General features: G+C 35.4%; 1 protein-coding gene across 8 annotated transcripts; it reads left to right on the top strand.

Annotated features, from left to right (window-relative positions):
* The first annotated feature begins 9,530 nt into the window (after positions 1 to 9,530).
* LOC104226159 (putative late blight resistance protein homolog R1A-3) lies at positions 9,531 to 20,428 on the top strand. Of its 8 annotated transcripts, none has more exons than XM_070167915.1 (5): positions 9,531 to 9,616; positions 9,912 to 10,046; positions 10,395 to 10,481; positions 10,646 to 10,750; positions 16,690 to 20,428. In XM_070167915.1, the coding sequence occupies exons 4-5, from the start codon at positions 10,691 to 10,693 to the stop codon at positions 20,395 to 20,397; spliced, it is 3,768 nt and encodes a 1,255-aa protein (XP_070024016.1). In that variant the 5' UTR covers positions 9,531 to 9,616; positions 9,912 to 10,046; positions 10,395 to 10,481; positions 10,646 to 10,690; the 3' UTR covers positions 20,398 to 20,428. The 8 variants fall into 8 exon arrangements, with proteins under 8 accessions (XP_070024016.1, XP_070024014.1, XP_070024017.1 ...); XM_070167913.1 differs by having other exon boundaries at positions 9,538 to 9,616; positions 9,842 to 10,046; XM_070167916.1 differs by having other exon boundaries at positions 9,538 to 9,616; positions 9,863 to 10,046.
* Positions 20,429 to 21,537: the final 1,109 nt, after the last annotated feature.

Here is a 21,537-nt window from a genome sequence, read left to right on the forward strand (position 1 = left end):
TCTCAAAAACTGAACAACTTCCCAAACCCGGAATCTCATGAAATCACAAGCTATGAATACTTCATAGTGCTCTAACTCTAGAATGTCTAGATCAAAGTAAATACAGAAGGGCTATAACTACTAGAGAGAATGGAGAGTACTCCTCGATCTGCGGACGCGACAGATATACCTCAAAGTCTCTAAAGAATCACCTCGCATCAAGGATGATAGGGCTAAGTCGAAGAACCTGGATCTGCACATGAAAAACATGCACAGGAAAGGCATGAGTACACCACAACGGTACTCAGTAAGTGCCAAGCCTAACCTCGGTCGGGTAGTGACGAGGAAGGTCAGGGCCCTACTGATTTTAGATAAAAAATAAGGTAAAATAGTATAGAATACGACAATATAATTAAGTGCTAATAGTATGAAGTAACCCAGGATAATAAGAATAACAACAACTACAACGGAGAGAGAAGACACAGGGGGAATATAACTCCACGCAACAATAGCAACCGGGGATCTCCCATGATACCGTCTTGTAGTCCCCAAATGTAAATATCCAGTGGATCTCCTGGGTTTCGTCCTGTAGTCCAACTCATAGTACGCAGGGATCTATCGGAGTAACGATTCGTTGTCCCAAATGTAAATACCCAGTACTGGGGGAATCTACCGAGTGCAGTCCCGTAGTTCCAATATAAATGTGCAGGGGGATTTACCGGAATATAAATCCGTAGTTCCAAAGTAAACATGCAGGGGGATCTCTCCGAATACCATCCCGTAGTCCCAAAGTAATCACACAACAGCATCACGAAGAATATTCAATTCAATCCAAATTTCATACCAAGGTAAAATAGGTATTTCTAACCTAGCATGCTGAATAGAATTCAATTAAAGCAGTTTGAGCAATCTTCCTTAAGCTAACAGTAGGCTTATATTGCAAGTAGTATAAACAGGAAAGGAAACACAGTTATAGTTACTTAATAAAAATAGGATTTTAAACAATTAGCACAAGTACACACTCGTCACCTCACGTACAAGGCATTTCATATATCAACAATACCAAATCCTAAGGGGAGTTCCCCCCACAAGGTTAGGCAGGCCACGTACCTTGAACCCGCTCAATCAACTTAATACCACGTTCTTGCCACGAGTATCCGACTCCAAATGACCCAAATCTATTTAAAGTAATTGCATAATGTAAGTATAACTTCAAGTAACTAATTCAACTAATTAATTCGAAGTTAATACCTGAAATAAGGAAAATCACCCAAAAAGGCCCCTGGCCCACGTCTCAGAATTGAGTAGAAATTATAAATTCGGAATCCTCACACTATCACGAGCTCATACATACAGAAATTACTCCAATCCGACATCCAGATCTTGATCAAAACTCCAAAGTTAGGCCTGGCAACTTTTCCAAATTTTCTCCAAATTTTCACCCTAAATTTGAATTTAAAGGATGAATTTAAGCATATATTCGTGAAAATTAATCAAAACCGAGTAAGAACTACTTACCCAAAATACCCAGGTGATAATCTCTCCCAAAATCACCAATCCCGAGCTCTCAAATCAATTTCTAAGGTTTTGAGACTAAACCCTCGTTTCTGCCCTTTTTTTGACCAGTGGAACCGCATTTGCGGCTCTGGGACCGTACCTGCGGTCTCGCTTCTGCGTAGACCATGCCGCACCTGTGACATTTCATTAAACTAAGAATTCTGCACTGTCACAACCCGGATTTTTCACCCTCGGGTGTCGTGATGACACCTACTAGTAAAAGCTAGGCAAGCCAACCATATGAATTAATTACCTTTTTCCCATTTTAATCCTTTAACAATTATGAACCAACATTATATAAACAACAGAATTTAATAAGCGGAAGAACAAAATATAACCATTTAAATATTTCCAATACAATTTCTTAAACATGGACTACCCAGAACTGGTGTCATAATTTCACAGACGGTCTAGGAATAATACAAATAAAGGTCCGAAAAATTAAATACAACGTTGTTTTCTGAAATACATAAATGAAACAGGATGAAAGGATAGAATGAGACGTCAGGGCCTGTGGATGCCTGTAGAACTACCTCGGATCTCCTAATGGTCTGAAGGAAGCAACCCAAAGCTAAGGTCTGTATGCTCCAGTACCGGGATCTGCACACAGTGCAGAGTGTAGTATCAGCACAACCGACCCCATATGCTGGTAAGTGCCTAGCCTAACCTCGACGAAGTAGTGACGAGGCTAGGGCCAGAATACCAAATAAACATGTGCAATTAAGTCATATACAACGGAAACTAAAAGCAGAAATTCACAGTTTAAGATGGGAAGGGGAAAGCATGGTACGAGGAGTATCAGATTACAACAAAATACCAAAGAGGAATGTAAAGAAACCAGAATTTAATTGCCAACAATAATGAGGAAAACAAACACAGTATTCACTTTCATTTCTTTCTTATTACAGGCGTGCAACCCAATCCCATTTCATATATCTCGTTGCAGGCGTGCAACCCGCTCCCATTTTATATATTTCGTTGCAGGCGTGCAACCCGCTCCCTTTTCTATATCTCGTTGCAGGCGTGCAACCCGCTCCCATTTCATATATCTTGTTGCAGGCGTGCAACCCGATCCCATTTCAAATATTTTCGTGGTGACGTGCCACCCACTCTCATTTCATATATCTTGTTGCAGGCGTGCAACCCATTCCCATTTACAAATCAACATCAATCACAAAAGAAGCCCTACAAGGGAATAAGAGTATAACAACAACATCCCGGCAAGGGAGACAATATCATAAACAATAACATCCCGGCAAGGGAACCAACAATGATAATCAACACATTAAGCATGAATAAATCTCAACGGAGTCACAACAATTACAACACTAGACCCATGGGCATGCTTGACACCAACGTATAGATACTCGTCACCATGCCTATACATCGTGCTCCACAATTAACACATAGCAATTAAGACACAACTCCTAATCCCTCAAGGTAAGGTTAGACCAAACACTTACCTCAAACTTTCACGGCCAACTCAAGCCTCAAACACCGCTAGGTAAGCCTAACAATTGCGGAAAAAGAGAAAATAAATGCGGAAAAGCTAATAAAAACTGAAGATAAACAAATATAGAAGCGTTTAAGATGCTGCTCGACATATACTAATACAAGATCTCAAAAACTGAACAACTTCCCAAAACCCGGAATCTCATGAAATCACAAGCTATGAATACTACATAGTGCTCTAACTCTAGAATGTCTAGATCAAAGTAAATACAGAAGGGCTATAACTACTAGAGAGAATAGAGAGTACTCCTCGATCTGCGGACGCGACAGATATACCTCAAAGTCTCTAAAGAATCACCTCGACTCAAGGATGATAGGGCTAAGTCGAAGAACCTAGATCTGCACATGAAAAACATGCACAGGAAAGGCATGAGTACACCACAACGGTATTCAGTAAGTGCCAAGCCTAACCTCGGTCGGGTAGTGACGAGGAAGGTTAGGGCCCTACTGATTTTAGATGAAAAATAAGGTAAAATAGTATAGAATACGACAATATAATTAAGTTCTAATAGTATGAAGTAACCCAGGATAATAAGAATAACAACAACTACAACAGAGAGAGAAGATACAGGGAGAATATAACTCCACGCAGCAATAGCAACCGGGGATCTCCCATGATACCGTCTTGTAGTCCCCAAATGTAAATATCCAGAGGATCTCCTGGGTTTCGTCCTGTAGTCCAACTCATAGTGCAGGGATCTATCGGAGTACCGCTTCGTTGTCCCAAATGTAAATACCCAGTACTGGGGGAATCTACCGAGTGCAGTCCCGTAGTTCCAATATAAATGTGCAGGGGGATTTACCGGAATATAAATCCGTAGTCCCAAAGTAAACATGCAGGGGGATCTCCCCGAATACCATCCTGTAGTCCCAAAGTAATCACACAACAGCATCATGAAGAATATTCAATTCAATCCAAATTTCATACCAAGGTAAAATAGGTATTTCTAACCTAGCATGCTGAATAGAATTCAATTAAAGCAGTTTGGGCAATCTTCCCTAAGCTAACAGTAGGCTTAAATTGCAAGTAGTATAAACAGGAAAGGAAAATTTTCGAACTCGGTATGAGCATTATGAGTTTCTAGTGATGTCATTTGGACTGACAAATGCCCCAGCCGCATTTATGGATTTGATGAACTGGGTGTTCAAGCACTATTTGGATTCTTTTGTGATTGTGTTTATTGATAATATCTTGATCTACTCTCGAATTCGAGAGGAGCATGAGTAGCATCTTCGGATCGTTATTCAGACTCTGAGAGACAGCCAATTATATGTTATGTTTTCAAAATGCAAGTTTTGGTTGGACTTGGTCGCTTTCTTGTGGCACGTTGTTTTGGCAGAGGGCATTTAGGTAGATCCTAAAAAGATTGAGGCAGTGCAGAACTGGCCTATACCTACATCAGCTATGGAGATCTAGAGTTTCTTAGGGTTGGCGGGTTATTATCGTCGGTTTGTGGAGGGGTTTTCATCTATAACAACCCAATTGATTAGGTTGACCTAGAAGGGTGCCCCATTCAAATGGTCGGACGAGTGTAAGTCGATCTTCCAGAAGCTCAAGACTGCTTTGACTACGACGCCAGTGTTAGTGTTGCCTACAGGTTCAGGATCTTATACGGTATATTGTGATGCATCTCATATTAGACTTGGTGCGATGTTGATGCATGGTGGAAAGGTGATTGCATACATGTCGCAAAAACTGAAGGTTCACGAGAAGAATTACCCTGTTCATGACTCAGAGTTAGCAGCCATTATTCATGCACTGAGATTTAGAGGCAGTATCTTTTCAGCATGTCGTTTGAGGTATTCACGGATCAACGGAGCTTGCATTATTTGTTCAAGCAAAAGGAGTTCAATTTGAGGCAGATGAGGTGGTTGGAGCTATTGAAAGACTATGATATCACTATCTTGTATCATCCCGAAAATGCCAATGTGGTGGCCGATGCTTTGAGTAGAAAGTTAGTGAGTATGGGTAGTCTTGCGTTCATTCCAGTCGGCGAGAGACCGCTTGCATTAGATGTTCAGGCTTTGGCCAATCAGTTTGTGAGGTTGGATGTTTCTGAGCCCAGTCATGTTCTAGCTTGTACCGTCGCTCGGTCTTCATTGTTTGATTACATTAGGGAGCGACAATATGATGACCCTAATTTGTTAGTCCTTAGGGACACAGTGCGGCACGGAGATGCCAAGTAGGTTACGATTGGAGATGATGGAGTTTTGAGGATGCAAGGTCGTGTTTGTGTACCTAATGTGGATGGACTTTGTGAGTTGATTCTAGAGGAGGCCCACATTTCCCGATATTCTGTTCATCTGGGCGCCGCTAAAATTTATCAGGACTTGCAATAACATTATTGGTGGAGGAGGATGAAGAAGGATATAGTTGCATAGGTAGCTCGGTGTCTAAATTGTCAGGAAATAAAGTATGAGCATCAGAGACCTAGTGGTTTGCTTCAGAAGATAGAGATTCCTGAGTGGATGTGGGAGTGTATCACTATGGATTTTGTTATTGGACTCTCACGGAAGGGATGTATGCGATCACAGAGTTTTGGCTTGAAGTAAATTGCGAATGAGTGAAGGTGGTCGTGTTTGCAAAGAAGGAATGGCGAAGCTGAGAGGCTGAGTCAGTTGTGGTACATGATCGTATGGCCTGGGATGCGATCGCGATGTTGAGGCAGCTTGTTAATCGCGTTCGAGAAAGCTTTTACGCGACCGCGGATAGTAAATTTGAGTTTGATAGAAATTGTCTTACGGGATTGCTAATTGATTTTCGCGATCGCGATGCATAGATAACTGGGCAGTAGAACTTAAGTTTGAAATCGAGGATTTATTTCAAACTTCACAATTTGGACTTAGAGAGCTCGGATTGTGGTGAAATTTTGAGGGATTTTCAGAGAGTTCATTGGGGTAATAATTCCTAACTCGATTTTTGTTAAATTACTCGAATCTATCATTGTTTTTATCATGTAATTAAGAATTGGAGTTGAAAAAATTGCAGAAAAGTGGTAAAACTTCTTAGACTAAGTTTTTGAGTTTTGAAAGGCAAAATGAGGTCGGATTTGAATAATTCTTGTATGGTTAGACTCGATATCGAATGGGTATTCAGATTTTTATAATTTTGGCTGGGTTTTAAGATGCGAGCCAGGGTTGACTTTTTGGTTTAATTTTTCAATTATGTGCAAAGATCATAATTTCATTGTTTGAATTAGTTTCCTATAGTTATATTTATAGTATGAAATTATTTTAGCCAGATTCGAACCGTTCGGAGTTGGAAAATTGAGGGAAAGACCTTCTAGTGGATTGATTAGCGTGGTTTGAGGTAAGCGGCTTGCCTAACTTTGTGTGAAAAAAATTACCCCTTAGGATTGGTGTTGTTTGTAGTAATTGTGATATGTTAAAGCCGTGTACGCAAGGTGACGAGTGTGTACAAGGGCTAAATGTGAAAATCTCCGATTTTTGCTATGTAGATCCCTTTCCATGCCTTAATTGAGTTATCTTAACATGTTATAACCATCATTTTTAGTCTAATTTCACATGTCTACTTGTCTTACCTCTTAATTGCTAATTGTCCTACATGTTTAGTTAAAGTACTTGCTTCCTTTATTCCGTATTCATTATTAAACTGTTGAATTCTTTACTTGAAATTGCTATTTTTGGAATACCTTGTTGTTGAATTTGGTATTGAGTAGCAAAGGCCGTGATTCTAATTGAGGCAAAGTGTAAAGTTCTGAAATATTATTTTATTGAGTTACCCTCAGGTTGCTATTGTTGAGACTTTGTGCACATCATGGTTGAGCCGTGAGCTCCTTATTGTGAAATTCTCTTATTTTTTGATTTTCTAAAAAGTTGTGATATTGGGCACTTGAGGTGCGAGTTGTGATACGTCGTGATATTGATACGCATGCGGTGGTATAAGGTTTGGGTGTTGAAACACATGCGATGAGATAAGGTGGGCTTAATATGCATGACTAGTAGGGGAACTACTAGAAGCCATGCGGTGTGATAAGGTGTGCCAAAACGCGGGGATGCTATTTCGGAAAAATGATTTTCAAACTAAATGTAAAGGCTCCCGCAGTGATATAAGGAAAGATTGTGATTCATTTGTGATTTGAGACTACGAGGCGATACCTTGGTAGTGACTCTTGTTGACATTTCCCCATTCTTTTGTACTTGTCTTTGATCGATGTTTCCCTTAGCATACTATTAATTGTCTTTCTCCGTGTTGCACTATTTACGTAATTCTATGTAGTTAATTCTGTTATATCATTCGTTGTTTCAAATTTCATTACTGCCTTTATTACACTATGTATATTTGTTCAGCCTTTTATTACTTCCAGTAGGGCCTTGACCTAACCTCGTCACTACTCTATCGAGGTTAGGCTTGGTAATTACTGGGTATCATTGTAGTGTACGCATGCTACTCTTATGCATATCTTTTTATACAGATCCAAGTACATCTTATCAGTCCCGGCACTAGTGAACTGAGTTGCATTTGGAGACTTCAAGGTATACCTCCTCACGTCCATTGGCCTTGGAGTCATCTTCTATCCCTTTTTATATTTTCGTCCTTTACTAGACATAGTTGTATAGGAATGGTTTTGGTATTGGCATTGTCATAGAGCTTGTGACTTATGTTACGCCAGGTTTTGGGCTATTGTATATACTTTGAGCTGTAGATATTTCCCTTCATATATATGTTGCTGCATTTTTTTTTTGGTTGAGATTTTAGATTATTGTATCATTCACTTTCGCATGTTTGTTAGGCTTAACTAGTCTTAGAGACTAGGTGCCGTCACGATATTCTTCGGAGAAAAAATGGAGTCGTGACAAAAAGCATCACCAAATTCTCCAGTTGCCAGCACAAGAAACCTACCGGAATATTCCTCGACGTCGCCGGAATATTCTCCTCCATTAATCCTCACCTTGACAATCCATTTTCTGGTGGACTCCTCAAAAACTGCAGCTTCTACAGTTTTGTTGTACAATATTGACGAACCAATGTTGAAATATGAAACATAGCCATCTTAATATTTAATGAATTGTTTTCTTGAAACATAAGTAGGATATGAGTTGGGAAAAGGGATATATGGAAGTTGACAAAATTGTTTAGGCAAATGAAGATTAAGACGATCATATGAAGCATAACAATCTTCTTTTTCAAGAATATAATTATGTTAATTAGTCATTAAAAAAACCAAGACTCTTAATCCAAACCTACTATCAATATTCATGCATCGGCCACGTTTTATCTAATTCATCTTGTACTTATATATTGCTTAAAGAAATTAAAGATTCCTCTTGGAAGTTGCAATAATTATTTAAGTATAAATCCTTGCTTAGGAATTAATTTATTTGATCATCTATTATGTTGAGAAAGCATAAACAAACGAGCATTCACATTTTGTGTTTTTTTATATAACAGAAAATAGATATCTTAATGTTAACTGACGCACTAAAATGGCCTGACCCTCCATCTACACAATGAAGGTGAGGCCATAAGGTCATCTAACACCGATTATTCACATTTGGTAGCCGAAAAAGTATATAAAATTTATATAATTTTGTACATAAATGTGTATATATACAAATAATTTCGGCTATTATTTTGAGAGCGATTATATAATGTCATTTTCTCCAAAATTGTTTACCTAATTATCTTGTGTACTGATTTGACTGTGCAAACATCTTTTGCATAATCAGTTCATAAAATTTAAACCTAAAAGAAAAAAGAAAGATAAAGTGGTCGGAGTTTAAATTATATGCACGGTCAGTGTAAGAACTCTTTACAATTATCAAGTCGCCAAAAAATATCTACGTGCAAGCCTCAATTAAATATGAAATTTATAATATTAAAAATAAGAATTACCTACAACATGTAAAAATAACCTGACATATTCCTCTTGGTTTCCCTTCTCTATTTATAGAACAGTGATAATTTTCTAAAGATTATTATATATGTCAAGAAACCTAGATAATTCAATGTTAGCAGCTCATCTAAGTTCATTGTACATAAACAAATGTTGATTTGACTTGCCTGATAATAAACAAATGCTAACTTATGGAAGACAAACAATGCTTTCGTTTGTGGAAAAACTTAAACTTATGGAGGATGTTTCTTCTAAGGAAGAAACCGTTGTTTATAATATATGTGGTCATTGGGTTCTCTTTAAGAAAGAAATGACTGTTTATTAATAGTGATGATGACTTTTTGGATTTTTTAATCGGATGATTCTATTTTATTATACAATATTTATATCTAATAAGGTAGCATTTATTAGAATATACAATTACAATTTTGTACAAAAACATAATTGGAGTAATATTTATTTGTAGCACAAAATGTTCACTTAGGTTTTAAATGATATATTTGTAAATTAACTTTAGAGTTAGGGTATTCTTACTTTTAGTATAGTATATAATATGATATATGATTTATTGTTCCCGCTAAATATTACGACCGGAGTTTGTTAGATATATCAAAAGTACTCACTTTTAACAAACTTTAAGGAAACTACTCGGAAGACTTTGTGAAGTGCCTTTGTCCCCTTGCCTCCACCCAATTTTGCATTTTATTTTTGTAAGCCTTAGTACTATTTCTATTTTAACTTTTTGCTTATTCTTAGATTTTAGTTTATACAATGTTTTTTCCTGGAATGGAGTCAGAAATATTTGCCAGTAATGTTACGTTGTTATTAATCGGGCATTCTTTATCTTTATTTTTTCTTATTATTTCCTTTGTATTCACACTGATAATCTTCAGCATTCTCATCACCGATAATTTCTTTTCCTCTTTAATATGAAGCCAACGCTCTTTCTTGTTAAGGGTTACTGAGGTGAGGTGGGACTAGTTTTGATATCCTTCGATTTTGCAGCGGATCATCACCACCGACAATTTCTTTTCCTTTTTAGTATGAGGCCAACACTATTTTTTGCTAAGCGTTACACCCGAAACGGCAGCGCCCTTAATGTTGCTCAACCGCCCGACTCAATTGTCGCACTGAGGTGAGGTGAGACTAGTTCTGATATGTTCGATCATGAGCTTGTCTGACTTTGATAAGAAAAGCTAATTCATGAGGTGAAGAGTTGTGAATCTAGTTATATGCTTATATTCCCGAATTGTTTTGCTGCTTTAGGTTTTCCATATATAATTGAGCATGTTTGGTCACTGTCAAAATATTTAAAACACTCTATTTTTGAACTTGGTGATAAATCAAAGAGTAAATATATCAACAGCGCTCACAAAGTTAAAGAAACTAAGACAATTTCAAAATTGGCGCCGAACCATAATTTTCTACCAAACATCAAAATATTTTTAAAAACTCACCCGAATTTTCAACTTCTTCTCTTGTTGAAAGGGGAGAATGCACACATATATACACAACAACAGAGAGGAGTAACTATTCCACAGCTCAGATTTTTCACCTTCAACATCAATTAAAAAGGTTAGCCAACCATGATCTTAGCCTCAATTAGCTAAACAAAGTTTATTTAACTTAATTTTTATATCTGCAATCATGTTTTCTGCTATGGCTTTTTTATGCTTCTTTTCTTCAGTTTCATTCTATTCTTTCTTCTGATTAGGTTTTATGTATATTTTATACATCAGATCTTGAGAACTTGAAAGGAAGGGAATTGAAGTAAAATTACGATCATGGAAAGAGGAAAAGAAATTGGGGGAGAAAGCGAGAAAGGGGGAAAATTCAACTTCGAGGTATGTCATTCAATATATATTCATACGTAGCATAACTTATGTTGGAAGGTTTGCATATAAATGTTCGTACCACGCAGCGGAAGACAATAACAATTCGAGGCAGATCTTTTTCTATTTAAAATTTATTTACATGTCAAAGACCGGATCTAAGACGTACTTGGTGAAGAGAGTCTCGTTTCAAAAATTTCTTCGATAGTGCGAAGACTCTATGCGTATCCACACCGAGATGATCCTTGCTATCAACTCTTTGATCAATGAAACCCGCGAACAAATTGAATGAAAATACTATGTTGAATTTTTTTTCAAAAATCTCAACTCAAAGGTAGAAGAACAAGAAACGTTTTTCCTTGTAATTATATTTTCTCTCTTGGCTTTGTATTACACTTTCACTTTTACAAAGTGAGTTTTCTTCTCAAGACTTAGTACGACAAGTTTCTCCATCATCCTTTATATAGCATCAGCCTCCTACTTATCTTGAACCATTGCAGATATTATAACCACTGCCAGTATCTAATACCCACAATGAAGAATTAGTAGTAGCTAAAGAAACCTTGAAAATATTTTTCATTAATGTCTCACCTTGTTTCTTATCCTTTAGAGTTGCAAGATATTCCTTGTAATTTCTCTTCCAATTCCCTTTCTTCTTACAGTGAAAATATTCACCATCACATACTGACAACAAGATCAAATATTCCAAAAGCTCTTTACCAAGCTTGTACCCCAACTTCTCAAGTTCTTCGATAAGATCAATCGCATGATTGACAAGGGGTCCAACTGGAGAGTTATCAATGTCCAGTTGTGTATCAACCATCTTCTTAAGATATTCAATGATTGTAGTTGGATCTATATTCTAATGTTTTCTTTGGAGTTCATAACTCAAAAAAGCGAGAATGATGCGTTCAATTGCAAGACATTTTTCCAAGTATTTTTGATAAAACTTGGTGCCCTCAACATCATTCTTTGGTGGGACTATCTTTGCAGGCTTATCTATCACATCAATGAGTTTTTCATGCATGAGAACAATTCTCAAATTTCTATACCAATCATCAAAGTTTGGTCCTACCCTTGTTGGTCTAAAGTATTTCACACACTGATATGACAAACATATTGAGAAATCTAAAATATAGAAAAGAAAAAACAATAATATAAGAACATATTTACATATCATAAAGACATGAACTTTTATCTAAATGATATTTTCACTAATTATTGTAAACTATTTACCCTCATTATAGTTTGAGAAATCTTTATTTCTGTTAGTAGAATAAAAGAATCCTTCAACAGTATGTATGAGCACCTTGAAAGTCAAGTGGTTTCTCACATATATTTTTAAAGTAGGTACTCTTACCAATTGTATCCCCATACAATTTTCTTAAATAGCTCTATGTCAAATAGTCCCCTGGTAGTCAGGTCGATCCTATTGGCATAGTTGAGTTCAACCATCATGATAGCAAAAAATTTATTAAATTTTACACTCTCCGGGTAGTCCAAGCGTTTAGTATAAAATTCAATAATTCTTCCAATCCATGAATCTAATGCAATAAATAATTTTAATATATTCTCGAATTATAAGTCTTCTGGTTGTCAGGCCGCTCCTTATAAACAAAAAATAAATAAAATTATTTATTTTGATGGATAGCTTTACAATAAAATATCTTATATTTTATTATTTAAGAACTCAAATTTTAGTAAAAAGGAATTGTTACTAAAACAACTTTTAATTACATGAAAATCAAATCTTTTATAGTAAGTGAATTTAGTTCAAGTTGTCTACATGCTTAGTCCTAAATTAATTTTAATAAATAATTCAAAATTATGTTACGAACGAGCACATGACATAAAAAATAACTCAATATTCTTCTAACATGTTTATCTTTTATATTACATAAAAATAATTCTTGCCAGAATATTATTAATAATTAACATCTCATGGACTAATAATACTTAAAATAACATGTGGAACCCAGTAAGCAATTATAAATTATCGTTGTATCTAATACAAAATTTCAAATTCAAGTTATGAACTATCTAAATAGTTTAACTTATGAATACATATTTTATTCACAATAAAATAATATCAATTCATATGCATTCAAACAATCTGACACAAGACACAAATATTATGGTTTGAACACTTCAAATATCATCTTAAAATTTTCGTAAATAAATTTTAGACACGAGAAACCATGGCTCTGATACCACTGAAGGATTGTATATAGATGTTCGTAACACGCAGCGGAAGACAATAATAATCCTAGGCAGATCTTTTTCTGTTTAAAATTTATTTATATGTCAAATATCGGATCTAAGACGTACCTGTTGAAGAGAGTTTCGTTTCAAAAATTTCTTTGATAGTGCAAAGACTCTATGTGTATCACACCGAGACCGATCTTTGCTATCAAATCTTTGATCAATGAAACCCGCGAACAAATTGAATGAAAATCATGTGTTGAAATTTTTCTCAAAAATCTCAACTCAAAGGTAAAAGAACAAGAAATGTTTTTCCTTGTAATTATATTTTTTTTCTTGGCTTTATATTGCACTTTCACTTTCACAAAATGGGTTTTCTTCTCAAGACTTAGTACGGCAAGTTCTCCATTATATCATCCTATATACAACATCACTTATAAATCCTCTTCCTATTTGGTTGAGGTAATAATTTTCTTAAAGTAATTTTTTTTTCCAAATATATATCTTATGGAATTTAACGTGGTCCGTCTGGTCCTTTTTGGACGTTCCAATTCAATTCCAAATATGAGACTTAATATATTCACGATTCCTACTAGAGAAGTACAAATCCCATTCTTAATGGAATTACGTGAAGTTGCCGAAACAGTCCTTTTATGGACTTCATAAAACTTTTCCTAATGGAAAGCTAAATCCCATTCCAAATGGGTGTCATGGAAGTCACACTTCCTTTATGAACAGTGCTCGTGAATCCAATTGCAATTGGATTTAACTCTAACAGCTTGTTTGGAGTGTTGTTACACATCGTTTCATAATGTATTGCATTGTATTGTATTATAGTGTACTGTATCGTTTGGTGAATACATTGTTTGGATAGATTGTATCATTTGCTGTTGTTTCATGATATCACGCATCAACAATATGAAAAATAAACTTGCAAAATTATAAAGAAAAAAATATGATACAGGGTAAATATTTTATATAAAAAGGTAGAGTAAATAATAAAATAAAATTTTAATAATAATAAAGGGTGAGATGAGAGAAAAAGACAAGAAAACGATGCAACCACACTAAATCAGTCGTTACATAAGGTGACACATTTCTTCTTACGTAACAACGGATTTAACGATACAATATAATAAAATTTAAGTAACAACTAAAACAAGTATCATATTTAAAGTAACAATACGATATAATACAATAGGTAACTACCATCCAAACAAGCTGTAAGTCTTCATTAATATTTTATATATACCTTATATAAAAAAATATCAATTATATATATCACATATATTTATATATTTTAACCAAGAGATACATTTTAATTTTCTATTCCAAAAAGAAAAATGGAAAAATGCATAAGTACCCCTTGACCTATACTCGGATTCCCAACTACACACTTTTTCTTTGCGGGAATCCTATTAACCCCCCTAAACTTATTTTAAATGGAATTATTCGCACCCTTAACGCTGACGTGGCAGAGTGTGTGTATTTCACTCTTCCAAAGGAGAGTGAGAAGAAAGAAAAAACGATTATCAGATTATTTTTTATTCTTTTTTACCATCTTTTCTTACTTTTTTTTTCTTTTCCTTTTCCTTTTTCTTTGTCTTTTTTCTTTTACTTATTTTTTTCGTTTCTTCTCTAATTCCGGCGGATATTCATTCACCGACGACTTTGCCTAACCATTTTTCTTCCATTTTTTCTTTTTACACACAAATTAAACTCTCAAAAAGATCTATTCATAAGCAAAACAAAATACACTCAGATTTGGGGGAAAAATTCATCATCGGAAAACCTTCCCATGCGAAAAAAATGATGTATTGTTATTTTAACTGGAAAAAGTTTTCTTAGCTTATATTCTTTTTTATTTCTTTTGCTATTCCTCCCCCACATAAATTACACTTTCAAGAAAATTTTTTATATATATATATAACAAAACACACTTAGATCGGGATATAAATCTGTCATTGAAAAAAAAACCGAAAAAATGGTGTTTGTAAAATTCTGACGACCACCATTTTATGCCGCCAGTGAACAAAACAAAAAGAAAGAGAATGAAATAACCAAAAAAATGAGAATAATAAGAAATAAGAAAAAAGGATGAGAAAAAGAAGAAAGAATAAAAAAAGTACTAAAAATACATGTGGGGGAGCGTGTAGCTCACCACTTGCCAAGAGTTTTGTTGTCTAGTTTTAGGGTGGTATTTATTCCATTTAATTTTTTTTAGGGGGGTAATATGATTCCCGCAAAGAAAAAGTGTATTTGGGAATCCGAGTATAGGTCAGGGGGGTACTTATGCATTTTCCCTAGAAAAATTTAATTTGTTCACAATATTAATTATATCCTCTGTGCTAGCAAAGAATATAATAATATTTTATATGGACTAATGACTAAATTTGTTTGACTAATTAAATTCTTTAATTTAATTACCAATCAATAAAATAATTAATCCTTTAGCAAAGATCAAAATACTCGTTAGTGTGCGACCCCATAGATTTAATACTAAGCCGGTAGTAAATTGGTCATATCAATATACTAATCAAGGGTAGCGTCTAGCAATACTTCTTAATGACTAGATATAATGAAGTATACAATTTACACTTAAGAACCAGTAGAAGAATAATGTAGTAATTCTTTATGTCCTTATAGCTCTGGGTCACCCTAGGATATGGTTCAACTGTCAAATCCTAATAAGCGACCAACTATGTGTTCATGTCAAATATAATCGACAATTGAATAACCTAAGAAACTCTTTTCTTCTATCATTCAATTGCCCTGGCCAAGGTCTTAGTTTGACAATTAATAATTCATGAGAACATGGAGCTTAAACTCATTACCAAGAGTCGACAGATTCTATCTTGATCAATCACTAATTCTACAAGTATTTAATCGTACCCAATATCCTTTCAACTATATCTCTAGGGCCATATGTGTCTAGTATCAAATAACAACAAATAATTGACGATCTCAGGTCAAAGGAAACTCTTACATCACATTCTTCAAGAGAATATCTTTTTGACAGTTTATGGTAATTCTAACCATTAGGAATTATCCAATGAGTCGGTTTAATGATCATATCTCCATCTGCATCATCTATCTATGTAATTTAGTTAATGAGATCAACTAATCTTTATCCCATAAAGACAATCACAAAAATATTGATCTAACCGGATTACTAATATCCAAATTAATAATCCTACGATCAAGAACAAAATTTAGATTAAATTATAAGAAACTTCACTCTCATTATCATGATCTCTATCACGATGGTAAGTCTCAAAATTTAATCAAGGACCTTATTAAATTAATCAAGCAATTAATAACAACTATGATAAAAAAATATCAAATTCTATATATTTTTATATCAAATAACGTTTACAAAAATATGTTCAAATCATCAAATATGAGAATGAATTTAGGGCATATCTACCTTATCCCTAATAATGTTGACTACAATAATGTTATACTAAAAATCTTCTTACACTCCGAGGTATGCCATTAACTGATGTTTTATTAAATTGATTAATTTTTATTGCTTATACTTGGTTTCTTGCTATTCTCTACGGAGTTCAATTCAAGTAATGGGAAAGAATTTAACAGTGAAGTTAAAAAAAAATAGCAATAGAGCAGATCCATCCCCCTTTTGGTGCATAATCAGTTAAAATAATCTATTAAATTGAAGAAAAAAATGAAACTTATTTCGACGCATATGTGGACAAATAAGAAACAAATAATGTTTGGTCTTTTGGCAGGTGTCATTTTCTGCTCTTCGCAAGGACGTTGGTAATGTTCTGGATATGATAGAGAGGTTAAAGAAAGAAGAAAATCAAATAGCTATTGACGAGGATATAATTGAAATGCTGAAATTGGAGCTGGCATTTGTTTGTACATATGTCCAGCTTTCTTATTCCGATTTGGAAGATTTTGAAGATGTAATGACTGGCAAAGGACAAAGGCTTAGAGCTCTGCTTCAATCAATTTTCAATCATGTTGGCCGCAACGTGTTGTTTAAATATGGCATGCATCATGTCCTTCCTTGCCTCAGGTATAATATTTATATCAGCTCACGTCGTCGTTCTGAATCAAGTGCCACCATGACTCAGGAGCATTTGCACTTCCTCCTCTTGAGTCTCCACCATCTATCCAAGTATTGTTCTGAGCAGGCTTTTCCTTTAATGACTGAATATGAGATTCTTCAGAATGTATGTGGCAACATAAGTGATTTCCATGGGTTGATAGTGAATGGTTGCGTTGAGCATGATATTGTTGAAAGTGTCTTACCTCAGTTTCAACCTATGGCTGAGAGAGTTGGACACTTCCTTTGGAATGATCGGATTGATGGAGACTCTCGACTCTTCAAACTAGCACATCCACTCTTGAAGATTATTCCAATTGAGCTGGAGGTTATGCACATATGTTATACAAGTTTGAGAGCTTCAATGTCAACAGAAGTTGGATGCTTCATTAAGCAGCTCCTAGAAACTTATCCAGACATTCTTAGGGAATATTTGATTCATCTACAAGAGCACATGGTGAATGTAATTACCGCTAACACTTCAGGGGCTCGAAACGTTCATGTCATGGTAGAGTTCCTATTAATCATTCTCACTGATCTGCCTAAGGACTCTATTCATAATGGCAAGTTGTTTGAATTCCTTGCACGTGTTGGAGCACTTACCAGGGACATATCAACTATTGCTCGTGACTTAGAAGAGAAATCAAGGAATGGAGAGATTACCAATGAAACAAACAGTGCAACTCTAGGCTTGCTCGAAAATATTGAACTCCTGAAGAGAGAACTCAAAGATATTTACCTGAAAGCCCCGGACTCATCTCAACTCTGCTTTCCCATGAGTGATGGACCCCTGTTCATCCATCTTCAACTTAGACACTTAAATGGTTTGCTCAATTCCAATGCTTATTCGGTTGCTTTGATAAAGGAAGAAATCAAGCTGATGAAAGAATATCTAGAATTCATAAGATATTTCTTGATGAATGTTGAGCAAGAATTGTACAAAAATCTCTGGGCACGTGCTTTAGATGTGGCATATGAGGCAAAAGATGTCATTGATTCAATTATTTTAAGAGATAATGGTCTCTTACATCTTATTTTCTCACTTCCCGTTGCCATAGAAAAGATCAATTTTATCAAAGAAGAGGTCTCAAATTTACTTGAGAAGATTCCTAAGAACAGGGGCGTCATTGTTGTGAACTCACTCAACAAGCCAGTTGACCGCAAGTCATCAATAGCTGGTAAAATAATCGTAGGTTTTAAAGAGGAGACTGACTTGATAATTAGAAATCTCACCCGAGGATCAAAAATGCTAGATGTCATTTCGATTACTGGAACGCCGGGTTCGGGTAAAACAACTTTGGCACACAAAATGTATAATGATAAGGTTGTTTCTAGTCATTTCGACATCCGCGCATGGTGTACGGTGGATCAAGAATATGACGAGGAGAAATTGTTGGAGAACCTTTTTAATCAAGTTACTGACTCAATTTTGAAATCCAGTGAGAATATTGATGTTGCTGATGAGCTACGGAAACAACTATATGGGAAGAGGTACCTTATTGTCTTAGATGACATATGGGATATTGCAACATGGGAAGAGTTGAGAAGAATTTTTCCTGAAGTTGAGAAAGGAAGTCGAATTATTTTGACGACTCGAGAAAAGAAAGTGGCTCTGCATGCACAATGCCACAGTGATCCGCTTGATCTTCGATTGCTAAGATTAGAAGAAAGTATGGAGTTATTAGAGAAAAGGGTCTTTGGAAAAGAAAGTTTCCCTGATGAACTACTGGATGTTGGGAAAGAAATTGTCCAAATTTGTAAAGGGCTTCCTTTGGTGGTTGATCTGATCGCTGGAGTAATTGCGGGGAAGGAAAAGAAAAGGAGTGTGTGGCTTGAAGTTAGAAATAATTTGCATTCCTTCATTTTCCAAAATGAAGCATATGTGATGAAGGTTATAGCATTAAGTTATGACCATTTACCAGATCCCCTAAAGCCGTGCTTACTTTACATTGCAGGTTATGGGAAGGACAGAGCGATTGAAGTCGGAACTTTGAAAAGTCTTTGGTGTGGCGAAGGACTTGTGCAACAGACAGAGATGAAGAGTTTGGAAGAAGTGATGGAGGTTTATCTGGATAATTTAGTTTCCAGTAGCTTGGTAATTTCTTTCAATGAGATAGGTAGAGACCGGACTTACCAAATTCATGATCTTGTGCATTACTTTTGTTCGATAAAAGCAAGAGAGGAAAAGTTGTTTGGCTGGATACGTTCAAGTGCTCCATCATCATCTTCTTCTTCAGATCTGATGCCACGTCAAAGGGCCATTGCTTATGATAAGAAACACTTTGGGCACAACAATTTTGTCCTGTTCGATTCAAAAAAGAAAAGGCATTCTGGTAAACACCTCTATTCTTTGTTCATAACTGGACAAAAGCTGGACAACCATCTTTATGATATATGTCACCTAAGACACTTGAGGCTTCTTAGAGTGTTGCAACTGAGTAGATCTTTTATCAAGGTGAATGATTCTTTACTGAATGAAATAAGCACATTGGTCCATTTGAGGTTCTTAAACATTACGACAGAAGTTAAATCTCTGTCTTTGTGTTTTTCAAATCTCTGGAATCTAGAAACTCTGCAGGTAAGAAACGATGGACCAGCCTTGGTACTACTACCGACAATTTGGAATCTTGTAAAGTTGCGAGTGCTGGGCATACATAATTGTTCTTTCTTTGATTTGGATACAGATGAACCAGTATCGATAACAGAGGACTCAAAGCTAGAGAACCTGAGAATATTAGGGGGACTCAAACTTTCATATTTGAAAGACACGGAGGATCTTTTCAAAAGGTTTCCCAATCTTCAAGAGCTTAGTTTTAATCTCAAAGAATCATGGGATTGTTCAGTAGCGCCATATTGGTTCCCGAAGTTGGATTTCCTAAATGAACTAGAAATCCTCAAAGTAACTTTTGAAAGTTCAAATACATATGATAGTGTGCCCTCTGTAGAGACAAATAGACTGTGGGATTTTCACTTACCTTCAAGTGTGAAAATATTGTGTTTGTGTAAGTTTCCCCTGACGTCCAATTCACTATCAACAATAGCAAGACTGACCAAGCTTGAAATGATGTACCTTGAAGACGCAATCATCAAGGGGGAAGAATGGAACATGGGGGAGGAAGACACCTTCCAGAAACTCAAATGTTTGAGGTTGCAACGAGCGACTCTTGCTAAGTGGGAGACTAGCGAGGAATTCTTTCCTGCGCTTGAGAAATTAGAACTGTGGGAATGTCATAAGCTTGAGGAGATTCCGCCTTGTTTTGGGGATATTTGTTCATTAAAAAGTATCGAACTGTGGAAGAGCCCTCAACTTGAAGCATCTGCTCTGAAGATTAAGCAAGATGTTGAAGATATGAGTGGGGATATTCAGGTCCTTGTTTATAACTGATTAAGTCTTGAGCACTTTTACCCTGGGAAAATATGTGAGTATAGACAACTTATTACCTCCTTTATTTCATTTTATGTGGCAGAATTTGACCAGTGTAATTTTCTTTTGCAGAGAGCATGTAAGGAATATATCCAGCTTTTGAGGCTAAAGATGAATCCTCATACACCTATTGCTATTTCACTCCTTTTCGTTTACTCTGTTGTGTGGTGAATGTTGTATTGATATCGGTTATTACTGTATAACTTGTCTAATTTTCCCACTTTTTCTTCATTTTGTATGCTTAAAACAGGCACGCTAGTTATGTATTCGATAATTTGTTTTTTCAGATTGTTGTTTTTGTGTACTCTCTTTTCTGATAGTAGAAGGGCAAATGTAACCCTCACGCCTTACCTTACTAATCGTAGAGAGGGACGAGCCCCTAGATCAATTGTGTTACAATCGATAGTTTAAAATAAAAGCAAGCAAGAGTAGCAGACTGTACAGCTAAATCATATCTATCTATGTCTATCTATCGATATTATTATAAAAACACGAATAGTTTACGCTAAATATTGAGCGACAAAAATATCCATGTATTATTGATAGACTTTTATACTCGTAAAAGATTAAAATATTTGTTAACAAACCAAGTTAAAAATGGATGTAGTTGTAAATTTCAAAACATTATCCACGGATAAATTTCTTATTCGATTTAAACTACACATGAATGTAAAATTCTAATTCATTTTGGACTGCTATTGTACTCACCGCCAATATGCATATGGTTCAAAGGATAGTATCATTAATCTTTATGGATAGCAATATGCATGTTGCAGGCTTGATTTTTGGTTCTCCAATTTGTATGAAAAAGCTTATACTTACTCATATGCTTTATACTTTTATGTTCAATAGGTATTTATTAAATGTTGAAACAATAGTAAAATATATTAAACTAAAAAATTTCGTAAAACAATATATCACGTTGATCGATTTTTATGTCTTTTCAAAGCTAAGTTCCCTCTAAAGACAATTCCATGTCGGATAAGATTGTCTTATAAAAAGTTGAAAAATTTTATTTTGTGTCTCACACAATTGACGCTAGTTGTTTGCGATCTTTTTTTTATCTCACAACTATGTGGTCCCAGAATTTTGTGGACCCAA

The sequence above is a fragment of the Nicotiana sylvestris genome, chromosome 2 (genome assembly GCF_000393655.2).
Source record: "Nicotiana sylvestris chromosome 2, ASM39365v2, whole genome shotgun sequence".
NCBI lineage: Eukaryota > Viridiplantae > Streptophyta > Magnoliopsida > Solanales > Solanaceae > Nicotiana > Nicotiana sylvestris.